Source organism: Heliangelus exortis, chromosome 16 (genome assembly GCF_036169615.1).
Source record: "Heliangelus exortis chromosome 16, bHelExo1.hap1, whole genome shotgun sequence".
Taxonomy (NCBI): Eukaryota; Metazoa; Chordata; class Aves; order Apodiformes; family Trochilidae; genus Heliangelus; species Heliangelus exortis.
Genome location: NC_092437.1, coordinates 15,450,155 through 15,475,189, shown reverse-complemented (window position 1 = coordinate 15,475,189; position 25,035 = coordinate 15,450,155). Strand labels below are relative to the sequence as shown.

The 25,035-nt window shown below is 43.8% G+C and overlaps 1 protein-coding gene and 2 long non-coding RNA genes across 8 annotated transcripts in view; 2 read left to right on the top strand and 1 right to left on the bottom strand.

The window, feature by feature from the left end:
• LOC139803582 (uncharacterized) overlaps positions 1-25,035 on the bottom strand; it is a 247,811-nt gene that overhangs the window by 91,767 nt on the left and 131,009 nt on the right. The gene's annotated exons all lie outside the window — the stretch shown is intronic.
• Positions 1-25,035, top strand: part of LOC139803583 (uncharacterized) — a 154,918-nt gene that overhangs the window by 39,911 nt on the left and 89,972 nt on the right. The gene's annotated exons all lie outside the window — the stretch shown is intronic.
• Positions 7,551-25,035, top strand: part of ITCH (itchy E3 ubiquitin protein ligase) — a 60,266-nt gene continuing 42,781 nt past the window's right edge. For 2 of the 6 annotated variants that reach the window (XR_011729057.1, XR_011729058.1), the window contains exon 1: positions 10,412-10,477. Coding sequence is in view for 1 of the 6 variants with exons in the window: in XM_071759851.1 (XP_071615952.1) it covers positions 10,459-10,477 (19 nt within the window). In the remaining 5 variants the exon portion in view is untranslated. Of the gene's footprint in view, positions 7,766-10,411; positions 10,478-25,035 lie in introns of those variants that run through there. The other 4 variants (XM_071759852.1, XM_071759850.1, XM_071759851.1 and 1 more) reach the window with 4 other exon arrangements.

The window sequence follows — 25,035 nt, the reverse complement described above, 5'->3', positions numbered from 1 at the left end:
CCCACTGACAACACAACCCCTGTCTGTTTCAGACTGACACCCACAAACAATGAGAGCAGTGGGGTTACATTCTGCACCTCAGCTCATCCTTACCCACAAACTGCAGATGATTATTTCACTTTCTCACAAACTTACCCTCATATTGCAGAAACAAATCCACTTGTGCCAACGAAGCAATTTGCTTTTCTGGTGGCAGCCAGTGCTTTGCTCTGGAGCCTTCCTCCTTGTCAGGGCCCCAGTCAGCTGCTGGAGGCTGCTGCAGCCTCCTCCCATCATGCAGGGACTCACAATGCTCATTTACCTCTGTGGGGCCCCCTGAGGACTGGAGCCTTTCTTCATTACTTAAACTGGCATTTAATATAGTTCTATTTTAATATCTATTTTAATATCTATTCTATCTATATTAATATAGTTCTATTTGGAGTAGTGTGGACATGCACCTACAGTGCTCACAGAGGTGTTACAGGTCATGCCACAAAGAAACTTTCCCTGCCTGCCTGGAGCATCAACTCTTGAGATGTGCAGTGCCCACAGAGTCCCTCACCATGTGTCTGACATCTCATGCAGCAGTACAGAAACATCACTGTTCAGTCAATATCATCTCAGTCCACAGCAACAGTGATGATACTGTAGTCAGCATTAGCTTTATGATGATAATATTGTTTGCTGTGATATTAAATTCAGTGATATTGAATTCAGTGATATTAAATTCGGTGATATTGAATTCAGTGATATTAAATTCAGCACATCTAACTTTCTCCCTCCCTCTCCTCAGTGGAGATTTGGCCGCTTCACCAGGGCCTGGTTTGGTGTTTATGGCACCATCCACTTCCCATCATGAACTGCCCAACAGAGGGCAGAGAGAGCCTTGGTTTTGATGTCCCTCTGAATCAGGACTACCAACATTTAATGAATTTGGAGTATCAAGATCGTGCCTTCTTTTTGGAGGAGTGGAGCTAGTCCAGGGGTTAAAAGGGGGCTACGTTTTTGTTACAAGAACACTACAAATTATTCACTTGAGAATATGCTGTCTGTAAACCCCATGCAAGCAAGAGTTAGAAGATAATAAATTAACTGATGGGAAGGGAAGGTTGGACTAATTTTGCCTCTTGCCTCTTGTTTTCCTTATAGCCTCAACAAGAGAAAAAACACCAGGTTTTGTTTCTATGAAGAACCCTGGGGCCAGCCTGTTACACAAGAGGCTGGTTCAGGCCTGGAGAGCCTGAGGCTCTGGGTTGATGTAAGTCAGTGCAACATCATCTTTTCCTCCCTCTCAGAGCTGTAGCAAGCATGAGCATAACACGAAGTGAGGACCAACCCCTGAGCCTTGTAGAGCAAGTTTAACCAAGTAAATTCTCCCTTAATCTAGTCTGGGAAATTATGAGCACAGCATCTGGTATGTTAATGGCATGTGAAGGGACTGGTACAACAACCTTCCTACCCTTTGCTGCTACTCACCTTAAGTTTGCAATTCAGCTGCCGGGTTACTCAGTGCACACAGGGCAGAAGAAAGGTTGGATAAAATCAGTAAAGCCAACGAGCAAGATTTCTGCTCAGCAAGGGCTGTTAATACCTGGGCCTGTTAGGTTCCTTGCAGCCCAAGCCTTGGTTCAGGGTTGTTGTTCAGAAGTGCAGTGTCCCAGGGACACACAGATCACTGAAACACACACCCTGTGATCCCTCAACAGGATCCATAGCTTGGGTGGGTTTGTTCTTTTTAGTAGAGGGCACTGGGCTATCCTTGAACGAGGGACTGCTTAAGGTAAAGAAGGCACAGCTCCCTGAAGCTGATAGAGACCTTTAAAGAATTCACTGTGGGAAGCAGTTCATTACCTTTGTGTGGCTGTGGATCAAGCCTCAGGTATTTAAATCCTACCTTCTCTATTTGTATATAGTTTTGACATTAAATAGCTTTTTATCAGCATCTGTTCTGCTCTGAAATGCAAGCTGATTTATACCAGAGCAATTTGCAAGGAGGTAAACCACTCTGGGGATGAGTCAGTTCTTCTTTTTACAACTGTATAAATTAAGGAGGTTATTGGAGTGGGACAGGAATAAACCTCAGTCCAAACAAGATAAAGAATCCCTCTCCACTAGTATCTCTATTTCAAAAACTCTTCTCAAAGAGCCTGGCAGAAGCAGGCACCCAGCTCACAGTGACACTGAGGAAATGCACGTGTTCCCATCCTGTAAGAGTCACAGATGCAGCATTCAAAGAGCAAAGGTGTGACTGGGATGCAGGAGGTGCCTGGGGACACCCTATGGATATGCCATGCTGGCTCACCCCGGGCCCAGAGGACTTGAAGGCTGCTCACAAGGTGTCTGTGTAGGCAAGAGCTGACAGAGTCATCAGCTCCAACGTGCATGGTGTGTTTCACGTGTGCCAGCACCAGCATCTCTTGCTTCTTCCTGAAACCTCCCCAGCAGATTTATGGATTTATGGTATCCTGTTCTCCAGTCTCAGGGAAAATTCTGTTCAGCCTTTTGTATGGGGAAGAGAAGAACAATTTTCCCAGTCTCTTGTCCTTCCTTTAAAACACCTGCATATCTTGGCTGTGTCATTTCCGTTCTCAAGACACCTAATCACTCCCTCCCAGTTCTCTGATTATGCACTGTACAGCAATTGAGTAATAAAATACTTAATTAAATAGCCACGTCTTTGTTTTACCCTTTAATTAGATTGCTCGGAAATAACAATAATAATTTCTCACCAGCCTGGGGGGGGGTTGTTGATTTCTTCTCCAGATAACAGGAAGTAATTTATCTTTTCTTACTGATATTTTTCTAAATCCCATGTCAAATTAATCAATTCTTATTCTAAAGTCAATTAAAAATACATTCTGACACTTCACTGTTTCCTTCACAAGTGAAATCATAACTTCAGACTTGATAACAAGATAACCTTGATAAAAAGGCAGCACAACAAAAATTCTCTTCTGCAGACTTATTTATGACCTTACTTTATAGGTTTTTATAAAGTACTTTGCAATCCAGTAATCAAAAATGGTGAGAAATCCAAGTATTCCTGCAGAGGCACCATTCTTCTGTTAGAGATCCAAAACGGCTTAGCAGCCATCTGATGACCATTCTGCTGTCAGCAGTGGGTGATATCTGTGTCCAGCCCCAAGGGGGAAGTGTTCACACGACCAAAGTTGCCTCAACAGAGAGGTGGTCACTGTGGTGTCTTCAGCACCAGGCTCAGCTTTATGCTGCTGACACACACAGATAGTGGACTGAGGTCCTCAGTGAAGGTGGAGATGGCCCAGACAGTTCTGTGTCTGGGAGGGAGTCATGGGAGTGATCCCAATCCAGCAGGACATGGGGTCAACTCCCCAGAAAGCAATCTGGTGGAAGAGGTGCTGGGGTTGTGGCCAACAAGTTGCACAGGAGACCACCAAGTATCCCTGTGACAAAGAAAGGCAACTGCACCCAGGGCTGTGTCACCAAGAGGGCAGCCAGAAGGGCCAGAGAATGGGACCTTGCCCACCCCTCTGCAGTGCTAGGAACCCTCCTGCTGGTGCTGGGTGCAGTTTGAGTTCCCTGGGGCTGAGGTACCAAAGTCCAGAGGAGGCCACCAAGACGATCAGGGATGGAGCACAGGGCAGGTGAGGAGGTGCTGAGGGAGCTGGTTCTGTTCAGCCTGGAGAAGAGAAGGCAAAGGGGGATCCTCCTGCTGCACACAAAAGCTTGATGGTGGCTGTACAGGGTGTACAGAAGGCAGAGCAGAGGTGCATAGGAACACAGTGAGGGACAAGAAGCAAAAGTTCCTTCAAGTGAAATTCCAACTAGATAGAAGGAGAAAAAGTTCACCATGTGGGTCACCAAACACCCAGCCAGGGCATGAAGAGGCTGTAGGATCCCCATCCTTTAATATATTTGTATCTGGACTGGAAAAGACCCTGTGCAACCTTGCCTGTTGGTCCTGGTTCAAGGACAGGGTGGACCCAGAGGTCTCCAGAGGTTCCTTCCTACCTAAATCATTATGTATTTATGCAAATCCTCACATTTTGTGTGCTTCACTAAAGCAGTAATTAAAAAAAGTCATGAAACACTTGTCAAAGAGCTAAGAAACCCAATTCTGCTTCCAACTCTGGTAGCAACTTGCTGTGCAACCTTTAGCAAATTATGTATCTTGGAAAGAGCATGTTTGTCATATGTGAGGTCAGTGGGGATCTGTGGGCTGAGACTGGCAAAGGGGAGTGAATGAAGGCAGGGTCTGTTTCAGGAGAGGGGATCCCATACTCCAGGGACAGCAGAACAATGAGGGTGTTCAGTGGTCCTGTTCCCAGTAAGGTCCCAGCCCTCAAGCTGGGGGAACCTGGGGCTTTGAGGAATCAGGGAGTGATCTCCATTTACAACATCCTGCTGAAAAATCTAAAAGAATAGCAATATTTTAATGATCCTGCACAATTCTTTTATTAGCACATGAAAGATTGGAATGTAGAAGTGATTTACACAGCTCTGCCACACAGATCCTTATCCTCAGTGGTTTCCCAGTCAGCTCCCAGTACCAAATGCACAGACTCAGTGTGCTAGGTCTGTCTGCAACACTGCAGTTGAGGCTGCATCAGTGATTTGAATATTCTTTCTTAAAATAGACCAGCTGAGAATAAACACTATAAGTATTTTGCCACAAGAAATAATCTCTGTCCCAGTGACCTTGAAATCTGAATTAGACTGAGAAAGAATGGAAAAAATATACAAATATTATTAAATACAATTTATCAGAAATTAACTCCCAGAAGCACTGCTTGACCTTATCATACCTAGGAAGTCTGAAAAGCTATAAAGTTAAGACAATTTTCCTAAGCAGCCCTTCTACAAGATCATCAGTTGTAGCAAACTCCTAATCTCTTGGGGCTCTGACCAGTCAAAGGAAAACTGTAGGTACAAAGGTAATATGCACAGACAGTACAAAACAATTGATGGAGACAAGCTATTTGTCAGACAAACCGTGGAATAAACATAGTCCCGAGCTATGCCAGATAAGCACGGGACTTCCTGAATATGCAGCCACCTGATTGGGAGATTGTCTTGAAGGGATTAGTGGCATAGAATGGGGTATGATTTCTTTCCCTGTGTAAGTCACCATTGTGAGATTGTGAGATAAGAGAAAGGTACATAACTGCATGTAAGGATACAAATAAACGGATTTAGTTTGCATCAAACTGTTGCCCCGTCCTTGCTGCGGCAGAAAACCATGCCAGGGAACTGCAAGAAAATCCCATCCTGCCCCTGTAGTTATACAAAAGCATGGGGGGAAAAATGGAGTTGTCTCCACCTTTCCCTACACAAGCAAATAAAAGAAAGGCAAAATCTTGGGTACAACTCTTCTGCCACTCAATTATATTCATCTGTGCTTGCTGAGTTGTTCTGACATTAATTCATTATTTGTTCCAGCTGACTGGCAGGCCTTGATTTTTAGGAGAAAATGAACTCTGAAAGAGTGTGAATGTGAAGATTGCTCTACCTTCATCTTGTCCTGGCAAGCACAAACTGATCAGTAGTCAGTGCACCTGGAATGCATTCTTTTTCTCATTAATTTCACAGAGCAGATAAGTGTCAGTGGAACTTGACTTGAGGCACCAGAAGCTGAAAAGAAAGAGATCAGGTAACTGGCTGATCTGAAATGCCAGTTACAAAAGGAGGAAAAAATATAACACAGAGGACAACGTCCTTGGAAAGAGACACCAAATGTTATTACGTCACATTTGCTTTAGCAACCTTTACCTTGAACACCTAAAAACCAGTAAGGCAAAACCAGACTGGAAATGGGCACAGTGCCCTGGGGATATGTGCACATCTGCTGAATTCAGTAGGAGTCACCCGGGTGTACTTTGGGTGCCATTTGGCTCCTTCCTGCAAACAGGAATATAAATTCATATAAACAATAAAATATATAATAATTAATAAAAGACAGGGATATAAAATTAATTCAGACAACTGCTATAACAGGGTTGAGTGCACTTAGCTGCAGAATTCTTACAGGTTTGAGATTCAAACCATGGGCAAGATACATATTTTAAAAAGCCCAATGTTCTCTACCAGCTGGGAGACAGAGCAAATCCAGCTTTACAGATGTGGAGCTCCAGTTGAAGTCAGCCTGAGCTTTACTGTCCTGCTGGGAGAGGAATCTGTATCACAAGAGGGTAAGAGATAAGTGCTTGTGTAGGTGATGCACGAGAGAGAAATTACTGCCAAGTAATGGTTGTGCAACTCATTTTTATTGGTATTAATTTGAACAGAGTATTTAAAAATGGAACTGTAAATATATGTATGTGCTTTCAAATATCTGTAAAGGAACTGAAAGACATAAAGGTGTATAGAAAAGCTTTAGAGGAAAAAAAGACTTCCAGAACTTACTTCAGCTGTTCCATTTGTTGCCTTCATATTTTGGGCTCTAACCCTGGCTGCAAACTTGCTTCCCAGGGACACCTTTCTGACAAACTTCTGACTGTGCAGGACTCACAGGCTCTGACTGAGAAGCATTTTTTGTCCTGTGCTGGAAATAAAGTGATTCCTGTACTTGAATGTATTTACCTTGCAGATGGCTCTTTGGCACAGCAATGTGAACATTCTTCTGAGCAACCTGAGTGGTTTTCTTGCTTAGCCCTCACCAACAGAGATGTTCAGATAATGGTAGCTGTGGATGCTTCTTTCAAGAGTTTATGTGTGAAGACAAGATGGATTTTCACAAACCCCAACCAGTTATAAGAAAATGCTTAGCCCTGCACTTATAAAGAATGTAATTTCCCTGAAAAAATAGTGAGGGTATTCTCCCGCTTTCTGAATAAAGTCTTTTCTTTCATTCCAGTGCACTGCAACTGAACTCTCATTCCTCACTGCCAAAAGAGGAGGTGTAATGTGATTTCCATGTATTCGCTTCGCAGTAGTGCACACTGGTACAAAAAAACCCCAAAACAAACACTTGAAAGAACAAAGGTTTTATATAATGGTCAGTATCAACAGCTACAGAGGATATACTAAAACCACAAAGCCTTTTGTCACAAAGCCCATGCTGCCACCAGTGATGTCCCAGTAGCTTGACTGGTAGGAAGTCCACTTACTCGGTGTGTCCCTGTGTGCTAGCAGAGGTTTTCAGGTCTCGGTGTCCACGGGATAACCCAGCAGGGCCATGGCCAGGGGCTCATCCAGGCAGTGCAGGGGCCTCAGAGCAGCAGCCAGGCCCGCAGCGGACAGCAAGGATTGTTACTGTAGTGTGTAAATACACCCCGTACACATAGACACCTGCAGTCTGTGCGTTTGCGTATATGTGTATGTGTATATGTGTATATTTATATCTATATCTCCAGAATCCTTCCCAGGGACCTGGTTCAGAAGGGAGGTGAGGGGATGACCGGGCCCGAACTGCTCCCTGCTGCTCGGGGCAGCTCCCAGCTGCGGCCTGGGAACCCAGAGCTATTCCCAAGCGTTGACGTGAGCTGAACGCCACAACCCGAGCACACCAACCGCAGCCACGATCCAACCCCCGAGAACCCATCCCGACCCGACCCGCTCCAGTCCGGCCCGGCCCGCGTTGGCCCAGCCCGCCCCCCTCGCCCGGGCCCCTCGGCTCGCCCTGAGCATGCGCGGCCGCTGCCGCGGAGCCTGCCGGGAGTTGTAGTCAGCGCCTGCCCCTGTCCGCCCCGCGACTCCGCGCCTGCGCAGATCCCGCCCGACTTTGTAAAGTCGCTGCCTGAGGTTGGGCTGGGAGCGGCTGCCATCTTGGCCGAGGGACGGGGGAGCTGCGACGCGGCCGTGCCCGGTGAGGAGAGCGGGGAGCGGGGTGGGGAGGGGAGGAGAGGAGAGGAGAGGAGGCGGCGGCGGCGGGGACGGGGTTCTGCGGGGCGGCGGGGAACGGCACGGCGGAACCGCCGCTCTCCTCGGTTCCGTGCGGCCGGGGCGCGGGGGCAGCGGGGCGCGGGGCAGCCCGGCGGGCGGAGGCCCCGGGTTCCTGAGGGGCTGCTCCCCCCCGGGAGGGCACTGCTGAGGGGGGCCCTCCCCGCCGCGCTGCCGGACGAGCCCCGCCGGCTCTCGGGCCGGGGCCGGGCTGGGGCGGCAGCATCGTTCCTACCCTGAGGCACAGGGCGGCGGTCCCGGGACCCCGGCGCTCCCCTGCGAGAGCTGCCGGGCCCCGCCGCCCCTTTCCCGGCGCTGCCGGCCTGCCCTGCCGAGCCCTTCTGGGGGGGGCAGCAGTCGCCCGGACCCCGCGCTGAGGTTCCCGATTTCCCCAGCTCTGCTCGCTGGCTCCAGCCGCCTCAGCAGCGTTTGCTTCCCCTTCCCGCTGGGACCGACCCTGCCATCCTTTCCAGGCTCCTCGTCGCCGAGATCAGCCTCTAAAACCTTCGCCCTCTTCGGGCCTTGGGGGTTCGGTCCCGTCAGAGGCTTTGCTCTCCGGCAGCCCCTCTCAGCCCCGGTTCCGGCCGCTCTGGGTCCCGCTGGGGAGCTCCTTGCCCCGGCCCGGGCTCTCCCGGCAGATGAGGCGGCGGCTGCGGCCGCTTCCCCCCAGGGTTCGCTGCTTTGTCTGCAGGGAACGGTCCTGCCTCGGAGTAATGTTTCCCAGCGATAAAGCCTGAGTGGAGCTGGAGGTTTACCCGGAGCTGGGTTCCCTCCTGTAAACACAGCCCAATGGCAACGCCGGTGCCTCCGCTTTATTTTGGAAACACGGACAAGTTCCAGCTGTTAACCCTCCCGCTTCTGGCTGGGATGTCTTTGACCTTGTGTGGCTATAGTACCCAGATAAATCCAGAGGAGGGTGTGTGAGCATGTCTTGATCTATTTGGCTCTAATATCCAAGAATTCAGCTTGCTTTAACAGCTGTATTTTGTGATGTTAGATGGACAAATGAACTTCAGATCTGTGTGTGATGCAGAGAAAAAAGCAGGTACAGCGTTTGGGCTACATCTGTTGTCATTTGTGTGGCATCCTTTACCCTTGAAGCTTCAGAAAATAATCCCCAGCAAAACTTAACTTTGTAGCTTAGTTAGCACTGAAAAAAATTGGAAATGAGGGTATTTTAGGCTGTCTTTCTGCAATATATTGCTTATTTTAGTGTGTGTGTGTGTGCGCTGATTTTAGTGAGTGAGCTTCTCATTGTTTTGTTTGGTCTCTGCTGCCCTGCCACTCATCATTTTCAAAGAGAGAAGGAGAGGAAATCCGGACTGATATTTCTAAGAGAGAGAATGACAGCAGATGCAGCCATTACTTGCTTGTTTTTACTTGGAAAAAAAACCAAACCAAAACACAAATCAGAGGTGTTTAAGAATGAAACATGAACTGGAAGCTGTCTTCAGTTATGAGGATTTTAAAGCTTTTAAGAAATCATGTTCCTCAAGGGTTGGACTAGATGATCTCTGAGGTCCCTTCCAACCCGGCTAATTCTATGATTCTATGATTCTATGTTTGAAAAACCAAATCGAAATTCTTTTCTCTCTTTTTACAGCAAAGTCCAAAGCAGTTGTAGTTTCATTCCAGTTACATAGCTCTTTCCTACAGCCATTTCCATCTGAGCTGGCTCTGGTGTGCATTCTTGGTTGAGGTTTGGCTGACAGTTAAATCACTGCTGAGTGCATTTACCTCTGAATGACCACTGGAATAATATGGAGCATTCTGATCCAAAGTGAATTCCCTTGTCTTTAAAGCAAAGACCTGAGATACATGTGAAGGATGATGTTGCAGTGGAAAATAACTGAGACTTCTGAGTGCTAACTTTGAAAGCCTCTTACAGATTAAACAGTTATTTTGGGGTTAAAGAGAGATTGAGAGATTATACGTGTGAATTTATTAGTTCAGCAGCATCACCTTATTTTCTCTACTTGATTTCCTCTCCCTTAAAGTTCTGTTTCTTGTGTGGTGAGAGAGACTTGAAATACCAAGTTGTCTTGTGTCTTTGTTCCTAAGTTTCAAAAATGTTTGATAACTACAGAGCAAATAAACTAATGGGAAGACAGGTAGTAAAGTAGCATGATGTATCTCTTGTAGAGTTTAAATTAATCATTGTTCCTAAGAAAGTCTACCTTAGGACTGCTTGAGGAACATGTTTCATGACAGATTCACCAAAAAAATTTAACTTTTTCTATTTTAGAGCATATGCAATAGGTAAATTGCTTCTCAACAGCATTTCAGTATCAGTAGATAGCTTCTAAACAAACATCTTTTGTAAACTGAAGCTGTTTAAACAAGGTGGTAAATGTATTTAACCATAGCAAAGTGCTTTTCATGTTGCAGCAAAGCCAATTTGGTTCCTGCTTAAAAGCAAGGGTTAGAGCAGAAGAAAAACCCTTGCAAATGGTTTTGATGAAGTTTCTGGGAGTGCTGTCACTGATCCTGTATATTCTTAAGTCTTTCTGTTTGCCTGTACAGTTCTGCTCATTTAATGTTCTAATTTAACATCTGCCATCCTTATATGCAACAGAAGGCTCTACTTTGTGCCCTTACACTGAAGGAAGGTGAATACCTATGCAGAACCTCCAGCAGAGTGTGTGCCTCAGTTGTTGTCCTGACACCCTACTTAGCCCAGGTACAGAACCACTTAGGAGTCTGTGCTTGCCTCAGAGGGGGAAGCAGACAACCCACGTTTATCATCTAGCTTGGCAGTATTCTGTTTTTCAAGATATTGACTATTTACTGTTTCATAAATTGAGTATTTTTAAAGGTTTGAGGCAAGCCTTCTTGGGCTTGGTTTGTCAGCACAATTTAGGAGAGGGAAAGGTAGTTTTTCTTCTTCATCCCTCTCATCTGGTGAATAAAGCACTAAGGACTTGAGTCTTTTCTCTAAGTGCCTGGCATTCAGGTTTCAGTGAGCTGCTGCAGTTGAAGGATGGATCTTTTTCTAGATAAGAATTGCAAATTACACTTAATAGAAATGAAAGTATTGTAACAAACTGGGAGACAGCATTTTAGAGAAACCAAGGACCTGGTTCATATGACCAGCTCTTGAGTTATGCCTGGAATTTCTGCTTTTGCTATTCTGGGGCATAGAACAATCTTCCTGGTAAAACATCAAGGGCAGAGATTTTTTTTTCCCCGCTGAGGAGACACGATACTAGATCTTGTTGTGCTGGTATTTAAATAACTTTTTAAAACTTGGCAGTGTGTTAATATGCTAGTCTTCAAAAAAAAAAAAAGTTTTATTACAGTCCTCCCATGTAGAAACTGATAATGCCTGCCTTCCACCCACCTGCCTGAGCTGTTCTCAACTGTACTGAGAGCAGAGGCCTATTGTTTCAGTCATGAGCAGAGCTACTTACATGTTTGCATTTAGATCATTGATTTGAGGTTCAGAGCTTAGTTAGAGTCAAATATTGTTGTTGAACAAAAGGGCCTATTCTCTTCAGGCAGATTGTTAAAGTTTTATTGTGCAGAACCTGTTTCTCACCAAGAAGTAAAAGTGAAGGGACTTACCTTTAACCTGGAATGGACAGGTCTTGATATGGAAGCTGGAGCTTTCAAGAAGAGAGTGTTAATATCAGTCTCTATAAATCTTTATGCTCTGTTTTTGGTTTTTAGATGCCTAGCATTTTGTCAAGGGTAGCCTTTAGACATATTTTTTCTTTCTTACTATTAGCTAGGTACCTGTTAATCTTTTCAAAGTTTAATACTAAAGAAAAGAAAGATCAGTTAAGGTTTAAAGTTACCTGGAGTAGCACAAGACACAGTAAAGAAAGAGGACTAGAATCTGGTTCTGATTAATTCACTAATTCATCAAATGGAGAGCCATTTGCAGTGAAATGTGCATAAAGAATATAAAATACGTGACTGGGAGTGTGTTCATTTGCTTAAAAATAAAATGGGCTCTTTGATTCCTTCAGTTTCACATGATTGTAATGGAACCTTTGCCTGTGCAAGTCATTCTAAGTGGTTTCTGCCCTTTTTATCTTTGCCTTGCTCAGTACAGTGAAAAAAAGCCTTAAGGAAGATTAAATGCTGAGCAAGTTGTAGAGCATGTACTGAGACTTAAAAGAGAACTGTGTTAATTTTTAACATGTGTTTGGTCAGTTTCCATCCCTAGTTCCTGTCCCCAGTGCTGACTGTCTTTTCATTATAGATAAATAATCATTATTTTTGCTTGACATGTAGTGATCAGATATCCAAATGTTTATTTCTTCACTGCTACTTTCATGAAGCAAGTGACTGGATTAATACCTGTTGATCCAAACACTGCATTTGTACTTTCCTGACTTGCTCTGCCAGTGCACTGAGCTGCTTCTCACTCGATTTGTTTGCAGAGCAAGTAGATGGAGTGAGTTTGTTCTTTATAAGGGTTTTTTTACTTCAAAGTTTTTTCACTTCGGCTTGTCAGAGCCTGAATTAATTGACCTCTGGATCACTATGATTAATTTCTCTTCTTGGGACTTGGATCTACCAAGTGTGAGTGCACCTTGAGTCTCTATGTATGGGTGTATTTCCTACTATTTTAAGTACATAATTTTAGAGACTAGATCAAAAATGTGGCAATTAATACATTAAAATGTTCATAAGGCTGTAATGTGTTTGGCCTGGTTTTTAACCAGGCTGGCTAAGTTCTCTGAAGGTGATGAGCTGCAGTTTTCAGTAGATTTTACCTGAAGCTGAATCTGCTTTTCTGTTGATTCAAGTTAAAACCTCCTGGGATGCTCCTGTGCATGAAGGGCATTTCCCTCTATAAAGGAAGTGATAAAGAAGAAAATAGAGGTGCTTAGAAGATGAAAACTCAGTGTGACACTGACTTGCTTTTTGTATAAGGATAGAGAGGCTGCTGCTGTTCTTAAATGTATGTGATTGATCCAGTGCATGGATTGTCAGCTCCAAAGCAGCTGCTTCTTCCAGCTGTTTGAAAGGAAATAATGTGAATAACAGGAAAGAGGAGGGAAATGCTGAGGGTTTAGGAAAACACTGACCACCTCCCTCTGCATTGAAAATGTTTCTAGACCTATCCAAACTTAAGCAGCCTGTGCTTTCAGAGTGGGTTTAGATTGTGTTATTTAGTAAATACCAGCAATGTGTAACATTTCTAATTCCACTTAAAAGTGTTCATTACCTAGGGATGCAGAAGAAAACTGAATGGACATTGCTTCTGCAGGTAACTGGCTGACTCCATTTTGTGTTTGTTAAATTGAGTTTACCAGTAAGACATTAGAGAATCTTTTTTGTCTTTTGCAAACGTGGCTCTATCTTAGAATGACCAATTTCCGGAGCAAATGCTACATCTGTTAAACATTTGTCTGGACCAAATCTACTTCAGGTCAATGAATAAACTATCACAAGGCAAGGGGTGTGCTCATTGTTCTTCCTTCTGTGCACCCACCAAGTCAGTGTATTTAACCCCTGTTCTCAAATCTAATTTGGGCAAGTGGATTTGCTCTCTGTGGAAACCTGTTGACGTTGCTGGTGGTTTATTTAGGTGTTCTCAGGGGCTTAATGGTTTTAAGTCCTGTGAAGTGTGGAATATCATTACTTTTTCTGCTTTCTCTTTCTTTCCACCCCTCATCAGGCCTTCAGAACTACAAGACTTTTATGGCATTAGTGACAATTTTTAAAGTAAAAGGTAACCTATAAAAAAAGGCTTCCATTCATCTGGAATATCAATGTCTAGACAGAATAATACCATTCTGGTGCTGATGTTACAGGGGAAAATGCTTTCAGCTTCAAAGCTGTGAACTTCCCAGTGAACTCTGTGTTTGGGTTTAGAAGACACGACACCAACAAAATGAAAATCACAGTGAAGGGTGGGTGGATGATGTGGGAGCTGAGAAGGGAGGGATTTGGTAGACAGTAATGACAGGGATAGGACCTATAATGAGAGAAAGCCTGTGCCACAGCTGGGATTTCTGTGCTTTCTGGAATTTCACTGAATTTTTAAAATAGTAAACACTTTGTGTTATGGATTTCTGTCTTCATGAGTTATAATCAAACACAGCAAGGTTCTTCTGCATTACAAACTAAATAAAAAAAGTGCCCGAAGAAGAATTGGCAGAATTCTCCTCATGACTTAGACTCAGGGTTTGTATCTAGAAGAATGCTTTGTTGATGGAGAAAGTCATTCCAGAGCAGTGTAACCCTGGGGGGCAGTGCTTTTACACCAGTACCTGAGCACCTTTTTTGTTTGCTGCGTGATGCATGGACAGGTAAGCTGTGAGCTGTGAAGGGGTCTATGTACAGTGTAATAAGAGGGGTCAGACTGAATTACACTCTTCTTATAGAGTGTTCTGCCAGGGCATGCAAAGAGTGCCTATTTTCTTAAAAATAAATAAATAAAATCACTGTGCAGTTATCAGGGGCCCTAGGCTTTTTTTTTTTCCCCCTGAAGATTTATGGAATTGAAACAGGTCAGTGAGTGTCAATTTAGCATGAGAACTGGCACAAAGCTGGAGGACTGTGTGACTGGGAGGAGCCTGAAGGGGAAAGTGGATCCACCTCTTCAGCAGTATCAAGCTGCCAGAGTAGAACTCACCATCTGTGCTCCCCTGATAGCTGCACTCTCACTGTGCTGTTACCTCTGGCTCCCTGTCAAGTTTAACTTTAGGAGACGGTTCTAAGCTTCTCCCCAGGCCTTGTGGCTTCAAGTTATATCCCTGCAGTATGGCAATTCCCTTGAAACTGAAGGATGCAATTAATGTTTGCTCTCAGCAGGTAATCATGTTCCTTTTTTAAATGTGCAGCTGTGTGTTCTTTGTGCAGAAGTTCTAGGACATGAAGACTGAAACTTCAGTTCAAGGATTTTGTTTATTACTACGGCCAGAAGTCTTGGGTGACCCAAGATTTCAGAAGAGAAGTCTACTTTATCTTCTGAGACAGGGCACAGGGGGTTGAGGACAGCCCCACAAGAAAACAAGTTAAATGAAGTGCTGAGAATATTGAAAAGTGGTGCAGCCATCTTTTCCCTATAGTTTGTTTTATTTTTCAAAGACGCGTGAGTTGGAATGTTGTAAGCAGTTGCATTTTGCAAGGTTGAAATGGTTGTGTTGTCCACTCCTGGCTGTGTTTTCATGTTGCCATCTGGTTACTTTCAAGAGATTCCTAGGAAGCAATTTCTAATTTCCTGCTGAAATTAGAAAACATGGTGATTTCTCTGAAATTCAATATTTTTCTTGCAGCAGTTTGCAATTTAAAAAAAATCAGTGCTCCATGGTATACTTTCAGATACTTCAGTGTCTTCTTAAATAATCCCTTCCTCCCCCTTCTTCCCCAGAAATTTTAATTTCCATTAAATTTTTTGTATTTGTGTAGGTTGGGAAGATGCAGCCTTTATTTCCAGCACGTAGCAATATTACTTCATTTTGTTGCCAATACCTGGTTTACAGTTGTAGATTCTTTGATTGTAATGATTAGGAGTATTCAGAGAAGCAGCTTATTTTTCTTACAGGGCAATGTAAGAAACTCAGTAACTAGTTAACTTTTAGAATTTCAGTGCACTGGCTACAGTAGTTTTGTTTTTACAGCTGAGACAAAGTTAATCAAGAGGAACTGTGTCCTATGCCAAGTAGTTTGCAAGCAGCAAGTGACAAGGAACTTTGTTTCTCAGGATATTTCAAATAATCAGCAAATTTCAGGTTTGTGGTTGTCACTGGTAGTAGAGAATGATTCATGGTGTGTTTGAGCCTTGCCAGGTAGAATTGCAGATCTGTGCAGTCTATTTTTATTTCTTCCATTGCTCAGGTACCTACAGTGACAATCTGTTTAGCAAGTTTGTCTCAGGTGATCTCATTTGCCAGCATTTTTCTGCTGATCTCTCCATAGTTTGCTCTTTCTGTGTTCTTGGGAGCAGAGCAAGGGAGGGGTGTCTGGGGCTCTCTTCATCGTTGTAACCCCAGAGGGAGGTTCCTTTGGACACCTCTGGATCTTCATCAGTGCTACTGAACCCTCTGAACACGAGGTGTGCTGTGTGCTGCACCCCTGCAGGACACACTAAAGGGTCGTGTTCATTAGGTTAATGTAGATCCCAGCTTTGTTGAGCTTTTGACAAATGTATTTGCTAGATTTGAGTCTTCCAGCTGACAGGATCTGGTGTTGGGTCTGGGTTTATAGGCTGCCAGTAAACAACAGTCTTTAAAAGGTTAATTTTAAAGGCATTCTTTAAAATAAGTGTAACAGTGGGTGAAGCTGTCATTTTTAGGAACGAATACAGGTAACAGTGTCATACAATGGTCAAGCTTTCTGTTTTTTTCATTCCCCCAGAGTTAAAAACCATGTAGATCTGTTTGAATAAGGCTGTGTATAATCCATAGATAAATATAGTGCTGAGAAGGGGAAATACCCTAAAGCAAGCACCAAGCTGTAAACAAGAAGAAAAACTGATGGCTGGAGGTGACAAAATCCTCTGTAGCTGCTGTTGTCTCTTAATAACTGAATATACTGCTGATTCTAGAGTGACTTGTTCAGGCTGCTGGGTAAACAGAAAGGTGGAAACAGGAGGTGGTGGCCTTGTATTTTGTTTTACTGTGAGAGTGTATAATATGGAGGTTTTTTTATTGACACTTCAAAAGAAATGCCATGAAGTACATCTTAAAATAGCTGCAATACAAAAAAAAAATACTTTTCTTCTCATGTCAAGTCACAAAGGAAGCAGTTAAATAACTTAAAGCTGAAGTGGTTCTACAGTGTATCTGCTAATGTGAGTCTTCTCTCTCGTCCCATGAGCATCAAATTAAGTTCTGCAGTTTCTGAAACTTCCTCATGAAGGTTAATGATTTCCACCTTTTAGATGGGAAAATAACATAAAGCTGTAATCTGACTGTGATGCTATGTGGGTATTTCTGTAATAATGAGATGGGAAAGCTAAATGGGAACTGTGAAACAAGTCAAAATTAGTGAATGTGTTAAAAAGATAAAGTTAAAACAAGTTCCCATTGATGTGAGTTTATCAGATGCTGTGCAGCTATAACGTGGCTCCACAGGCAAGTGCCCCGTGCACATCTCTGGGATTTTTGGCAGTGTCATTTTTGTTTGATTTTCAGTGCCATGAGTGAAACCCCATTTCCATCCTTTGCCACTGAAGCTTGGATTAATTTATATAGATACCTAAGAGAAACTTTTAGAAACAGAGGGTGGGCATCTTTAATGTGACACACCAGCACAGATCAGTCACACCTTTGGTGGTTTCAATGTCAAACAGAATGGAAATTACAGCAGAGATTGGGACAGATGCTTTGTAGGTGAGTGTGAAAGATACAGAGCAACATGCAGGTACCTGTCCAGGTGTGCTTTGGGAGGTTTACCCCTCTTGAGTGAAAAAGAAGGAAATTCTTAAAGGTGTGAACAGTCAGAGAGCTGCCAGTAGCACAGTCTGTTCATGCCTGTCTATCAACCATGGTACCCAAAGAGTTCCCCTTCTGGGATGCTGTATAAATAACACAGGGATACCACAGGTTCCAAGGCACTATTATGTGGATGCTTTATGAGGTTTTTTAACAGGGCAGAAGAAAATGAGAATAACCCAGGAAAGCAGAGTGTGTATGGAGTGTAGCACTCTTTCTGTTGGGGCAGTTGAACTTGGCCTTGATTTTTGCATGTTTTCAGCTTACTGTTACCTGATGCTCATTAACTGATGCTAGATAGCACTTTGGTGCCTACAGTCTTGGACGTTTTGCAGCAGATTGACTCAAGCTTGTATTGTTTTGTTCTTTATAATAAACAGCAGCAATAAGGTAAATAGAAGTAGTTTTTTAAAGTGAGAAAAAATACCTAGTGGAGGCTTGTGCATTGAATTTTAATGTAGAACTTGGGAAGAGCTGTAGAAATTGAAGTAGATGACACTAAAGATGAAGATTACTAATGCTGAAAAGGTGCAAGCTGGCTTATGCAGTCTGTGGCATTTCAAACTAATAAAATTTAAGCTGTAATCAATATCTGAGCTCTGAAAGCAAACCTTAGTTTAAAAAAAATAATCTATCTAACCAAATTGATAGATGTCTCTTTAGAGGTTGAATCTCCTACAAGACAGAGACCTAAAGAGAACAAGCAGAAGGAGCAGGACAAATACACCAGCTATTTACTTTGCTTTAAGGAAGTCAGAGAATCACAGAATAATGAGGTTAGAAAGGACTTCAGGACATCATCTGGACCAAACCCATCAACTCAGAGCAAGGCCAGAGTGGTCAGTAATGTGTTCAGTCAGGTTCAGAATATCTCTGAAGGTGATGACTTAAACCTCTCTGGGCAAGCTTCTCCAGTGTTCAATCACCTCACAGTAAAATAAATAACTAAATCCCTTGGTTGTAAGTGGAATTTCCTGTACTTTAATTTGTGCCCACTGCCTATTGTCCCGTCACTGAGCACTGCTGGGGAGAGTCTGGCTTCACATTTTTTAACACTTTGTACCCCCTCAGGTATTTATACAGACTGATAAGATCCTCCCAGACATTCTTGTTTCCAGGCTTAACAATTCTTGCTCTCTCAGCCTCTCCCTGTATGTCCTGTCCCAGTCTCCATGGCCCTTTGCTGGTGTCACTCCAGATTTGGGGAGCCCAGAGCTGGCTCACCAGCTGTGTCTCAGTGGTGCTGAGGGGAAGGAGCACCTTCCTTTTCCTGCTACTCAGGCTTTTCCTATTGCAGCCCAGGATGGTTGTGGCCCTGCTGCTGTTGTGTTCAACAGGACCAGTGCTTTCTGTCCAGCTGCCCCCAGCCTTTACTGGTCCCAGGTTTATTTCTCCTCAGGTGCAGGATTCTGAACCTTCCTTTGTGGAACTTCTGTTTCATCAGCATATTTGCTGAGTGTGAGCTTGGTCCCGTTGTCCAGTTCCTAACTGCAATAGTTAATTAGTGCTGGCCAGGTCTGTCCCCCTGGGTGCAGCACTAAGGCCTGGCCTCTCCCTGGGCTGGGCTGCTGCTCACCAGCCCTCGGGCTTGGAAGTTCAGCCCTGGTTTCAGTCCCTTGCCTGGCCCATCCTTCCTCTTGTCTGTGAGTGGCAAAGCTGCTCAGCATGCCCTACTGTCACCTTGTCACAGAAGGCTGTCACGTCAAACATGATTTCCCCTTCTGATCTATGCTGGTGAATCCAAACCTCCTTCTTGTCCATAAGATTTTGCAAATTGCTCTTCTGAGAGTGTTCACCCTGACCTTCCCTTGGATTGATTTGTGACTGAGCAGCCTTGGATCCTCCTTCTTGCTCTTCCAAAGAAAGGAGTGACATTTGCTCTTTTCCATGTGTAGGAATATGAAGAGTCACTCAGAGGAGCTGAGTGACCTTTTCACTTTTCCATGGCACAGGCACAGTCTGAGTTTTACTGAGCTCAAACAGGGCTTGAGAGATGTATCAGAAATTTTAATTTTGACAGATTATTTTCTCTAGGGCATAGAATGCATGTGGAAAGAAAATTCAGTTTTTCAGCCTCTCTGTAGGTACTTAAAGCTTCTTGAAATGTATCCTCCTCGTAACAAGAAGCTTTTGTGTTCACACAGACAGTGGTACTGAGTTACTGCTTGTCCTTCCACATGCAAGGAGTAGGTCTGTGGTCCAGGGAATCACAATCTGTTACCCCACTTGAAGCACAAATGATTGTGCTTTGTGACAGAGCTTTTGCTTTTTTCCTACAGCAATTATCATTCAAGTTAAATAGAGACATGCTTTAAACACATCCTTAATCTATTTGGCTTAAAAGGTTCCTAACATTTTTGGCTTAAAAGGCTCCTACTAAATTTTAACTGCAGTGGTCCTGTCTTTCCAGTAGTTTTGCAGAAAAAGTTTTCTAGCCTGGATTAGATGGGACCAGGGGCAGTGGGTACAAGCTGGAGCATAGGAGGTTCCACAGAAATGAAAGGAAAATCTTCACTGTGAGGGTGAGGGAGCACTGGCACAGCTGCCCAGAGAGGTTGGGGAGTCTCCTTCCCTGGGGACATTCCAAACCCCCTGGATGTGTTCTGTGGGACTGCTGGAGGGGACCCTGCTCTGACCCTGCAGGGGGTTGGACTCCATCTCTCCAGGTCCCTTCCAACCTTTAACACTCTGGGAATTCTGTGATTTGATGCAGAAGAGAAGCAGCAGACCTGTCCCAGTTATAGAAAATGAGAAACTTTGGGGTTTCCTTTTTATATTTTTATAAAGGAAAATGTTCTGTAAAATAATTTCCTCTGAAACTGTCAAAACAGAGTGAAATGTAGAAGTCTTGAAACAGCATGACTGAGCACACTGACACCTGAAAATGCCAGAATTAAAGACAAGAAACAGAAGTAGTGCAGCAGAATGAGCTTGAGTCAGTGAACATGACAGATCTCTGGGGGTTTCCTTCCAGCCAGAACTCCCACCAGAGAGGAGCAGGTGAAGGGGGACAGGGAATGCCTCTGCATTTGTGTCCCCACCATTCTGGTTTGGACGGGGAGAGCATTTGGGCACTGAATCCCCCCTCACAGACTGCACTTTGACTTGGCTTGTGAGCTGAGCTTAAACCAAGGAACCTGGGATGCTTCTGGCTGAACTGGACTGGGAGCTGCAGCCCAGTAGAGTGCTGGGATCAGAGGAGAGCTTTTCCAGGGAAAACTCCAGGAGCAGTGGTGGTGCTGGGACTGCAAACCTGTCTTACTTTCTATCTCCAGCTCTTTACAGGGCACTGCTCGCTGGTCTGTGCACCCTGCAGCAAAGGTACAGGGAGAGCTGAGACTGGTTCTGCTCTGAAAGGGGCTGTAACAACCTGGAGACAGATTGCAGATTTCTGAAGGTGTGTGCCAGGGGGTTTAGGAAGACTGAAAGTGCAGAAGGTAAAATACATCCCAGTGTAGGAATCTGTTTTGGCAAGTATTTCCCTCAGTGAGGCTCAGAAGGCAGAGCAGTTGAGCTAATACAAGCTGAAAGGGAATGGGTCTATTTTTAAATACAACTTCTAGAAAGGAATTAATTTTCCTTGAATGTGTACAGCATGAACAAGTGTAGAAGGTGAAGCTGAATAAGGCTGCAAGAAGGAAAACAACCCAAACAAAAAACTAAGAAGAAACCTAGAGTGGTAGAAAGGGATACATTTATATGGATTTTTATTGAGAAAAGGTGCAGGGGAGGCACACATCCTAAGGTGTTTAAAGGAGCAGTTATACATTGTATGGCATATAAAAGGGTTTGGGTCTTTTAGAATTATTTGATTTGCCCTCTGGTTTTAATAAAGCAGTTTGATTTACAGCTTTCATGCAGCCCTGAAAGAAGTAAATTATCCTGACTAAGAAATCTCTTACGAAAGCTGGAAGGTGACTTCTTAGGGTCAGTTGTCTTTGGAGTTTGCCTGTCATTTTTTTCATTGCATTTCTCCATATTGTTCTCCATATCAAAGAATAATTTTTTTAAGGAATGGATCTTTGAGTAACTTCATATTTTACCTTTCCTGTTAAATATGTTTTGTTTCTCTTGCTACATTTTAGTAGCAGTATGGCAGGGGTATGAGAAAGGCCTGAAATGTTGGGAATGTGAGGTGTTTGTGCACATTTGTATTTAGGCGTTTGTGTAAAACCCCCCAGCCACCCACTCTTGTCATTGCATCAGCAAAGTTGGATGCCCACTGAGGTACCTTTACTACAATTTGTATCCTGCTGCTCCTTTAGTGTACTCAACATTTTTATGAGACTGAGCAGCTTGGTTTACCTCTCCCTGTTCTGGGAGGGTGTGGGACAGGTTGATCTCCAGAGGTCCCTGCCAGCCTAAATTATTGTATGGTTCTGTTAAAAAAAAATGGGAGGAAATTAGAGAGTAATTCATCAGTGTGCTCTCATTCTAATATACCTGATGCTCTTTCATTAACACATTTTCATTTATGTTATTTTCAGATAACTTTTAGACAGGTTTATTTAAATTGTTTTTTCTGCAAGTGCTGCCTGACAGTTGTTTAGACTACGTTCAGAAGCATCTGAGAGTAAAACCAGGCAAATATTTTTCATCCTGTGTGAAATTTTTCACAAGAGTTTGTACTGCAGTTCTGTGTATTTTTTCTCCCTGTCCTTCTAGCCACTTCATAACAGGCAAACTTTTGGGTTTTATAGTATTTATCTTTCAGGTTTTATATATGTTTTATTTGAAATAAATCCTCAAATCTCTTTGTTTTTAAGTATGGAGATGTTAATTTATGTTTTTCTTGATTATTTCTACTAACTTTTCACATTTCAAGAAATCTGTTAAAATTGTAGAAAGGCTGCTAAAAGTGAGGTACTTTGAAATACCTCTTCCAGGCAATCAGCAGTTTATAGATTACAGGTAAGAAAATTGCTTAAGGGGGAAAAAACTTAAATTTTTTACTTAGTATTTTTGCTCTGAGTGGTCATATTAAGATTATGCTATTGCCCTAACAGAAAATAATTGAACAGCATGAATAAGTAGCTTATGGCCTGGGGATTTGTGTGACCATCTCCTAATACTGTGTCCTGTAGCTGAAGCAAAGGTCTCCAGAGGTAAGCAGAGGTGTCGAGGGAAATTCTTTCCCTTCCCTTCCCATTGCAACAGGCAGGAAAAGACTTTGGGTAAAGTTCTTCAGCAAATCTCTTTTCCTGCTTTCATGGGGAGGGCCAAAATAGCCTGGTGCTACCACCAGCATGAATCTTTGACTGAGGTGCTCAAGACTGGGACTTTTTCTTTGTAGGAAGCCCCTAACCTCAGAGTCAGCTGAAGGGTCAATGTACCTGTAGGGCTAGATGAGATTTTACCAAGCAGACAGAACAACAAATATTGCTGCTTTTGGTAGCTCTGCGTTTTATAAGTATTTGGGACTTCTCTCCCATGCCTTTCTGGGATAAAAAATTGAGTCCAGTTGAGAAATACAATCTCAGAATTACAAAGCAGATGGATACATTTCTGCTGTTGGGTTACAGTCTGACTTAGGTACACCCTTACCGAGGCTGCATGCTGTAGCATGTTGTGTTTATCAAACAGCTGCCATTCAGAGAAAACTCTCCTGCTTCTGGGTACCTGCTCAGCTCATTGCTAGTGCACAGCTCTGTAGCTGTCTGCCCACACTGCCTGCTTTCTCTTCAGAAAATTCTCTTCCAAGGTTACCACTGGGAAAAGCTATTTATAATTCCTAGATATTTTCTTTTTAGAAACCTGGAAACATAACAGTGTTGGTTTTGAAGATAAAATATAAAAAGGCTCTGTCAGTGCATGTCAGCTACATGGCTTCAGTCTTTGTAACAGCCTTTCCTTCCTCCCTGAGGATGGGTGTCCCTGAAGTTACAGCACAGATAATTTATTTTTTTAACCTGTATTTCCTCTAAGCTCCATACAGGACATGGCTCACAGTGCAAGGAAGTGGAAGAATTAAGAGGGAAAGCTGTAATGAATTTCTACAAGATGTAAGAGTTCTAACTGCTAGAACTTGGTGCATTTTTGTTAAAGAACTGTACTAACAGTCCTAATAACAGGAATTATGTATGGTCGCAGGATCTTTGGTCTTTGGAAGTGCTAAAAGGATATTTCCCTAGGAAAGAAGAATATTGATGATTCTGAGAATCTGGTTCACTATATGGTAAATCACCCCCAGTTCTGGAGCCTCTCTGTGGCAGCAACTCTGATCAGAATGCTGTCAGCTGGTAGGTTTCAGATCACAAGTTTAATTTGCATGTTGGAAGCTGAACTTTCTTTAATCCATCCCACAAGAAGTGTGAGGGGTTAAGCAGAGCTGGCTGCTGAGCACCCACCAAGCTGCCCCCAGGCTCAGGAGGAGGCAGGAGGAATAATACTGGCAAAGTTCATCAGTTGGGATAAGGATGTGGAGATCACTCACCAGTTACCATCATGTGCAAAACAGACTTGACTTGAGTCAGATGAATTTATTGCCAGTTAAAGAGAACAGGAAAGTAACAAAGCCAAAACTAACCACACCTGCCCCCTACTTCCCCTTTTTTTTCAGGTTAACTTCACTTCTGAGCTCCCAACTTTCTCCCTCCTCCTGACCCTGAGGTGTGGGATAGGGCATGGAGGTTGTTGTCACTTCTGAGCACTTGGTATTTGCCAGTTGTCTGTCCTCACACTTTTCCTGGGCTCCAGACTGGGATCCCTCCCATGGAATACAGTCCTTCATGAACTTCTCCAGTGTGTGTCCTTCCCATGGGCTTCAGCTCCTCAGGAACTGCTCCAGCACAGGTCCCTTTCCATGGCTGCAGGGTGAATATCTGCTGTAGCGTGGCCCTCCCAGGGGACAGCCTGCTTCACCATGGGCTGCAGGGGAAGCTGAGCTGTCTGAAGCACCTCCTCCCTTTCCTTCAGTGCCCTGGATGTCTGCACAGTTGTTTCTCCTGTTTTATCACTCCTTTCTGACAGAAATGCTCTGCAGTTGTTACCTTTGCACAGAACCATCAGAGCTGGAAGGGACCTCTAGAGATCATCCAGTCCAACTCTCCCACTACAGCAGGATCACCTGGAGCCACACTTCACAGGACTGAATCCAGGAGGGTTTTGAGTATTTCCAAAGAAGGGGGCTCCACAACCTCCCTGGGGAACCTCTGCCAGTGCCTTGGCACCCTCACAGTAAAGTTTTTTCTTATGTTTAAATGGAACCTCCTGTATTCCAGGTTGTGCCTGTTGCTTTCCCTAAGGATGTCCCAGCAGACACTACAGCAGTGCTGCTGGCTCAGCTTGGGACAGCACTGGGTCTGTCCCAGAGCCAGCTCAGTCCCACCTGGACACACAGCCCCTGCTCTCTTCTCCCCAGCTACCAAATCCTTGCCACATAAATCCAGTACAGCTCCCTGCTATGGGGGCACGTTTGGGGCTGAACTGGAGTAGTTGTCTTTGCTAAGTTAAGTGAAAATGTTTTGATTCATACCATTAGGGATTTGTTACCCCATCAAGCCAACAGTGATTTTAAAATCTTGATCTCTAGGGTAACCTTCCAGAAGAGGGGGCCCAGGAAAGTAGTTTAGCCCAGCATGAAATGGATAAAAGGACACAAACCCTTCTAGACAAGCTTCTGTGCAAGTCTGTTGTTAGCCCATGATAGTACCTAGGTACTTCTAGCCATAAATAGGAATAGGCTTCAATATCTGGCTTCTTGAGTGAAAAGCAATTTGTCTTGCTTTGTAAGTAGCAAGGTAACTGTTTACCTCCCAGTTGTAGCACACTTCTGGTTGTGCACTACCACTGAAAAACTTTC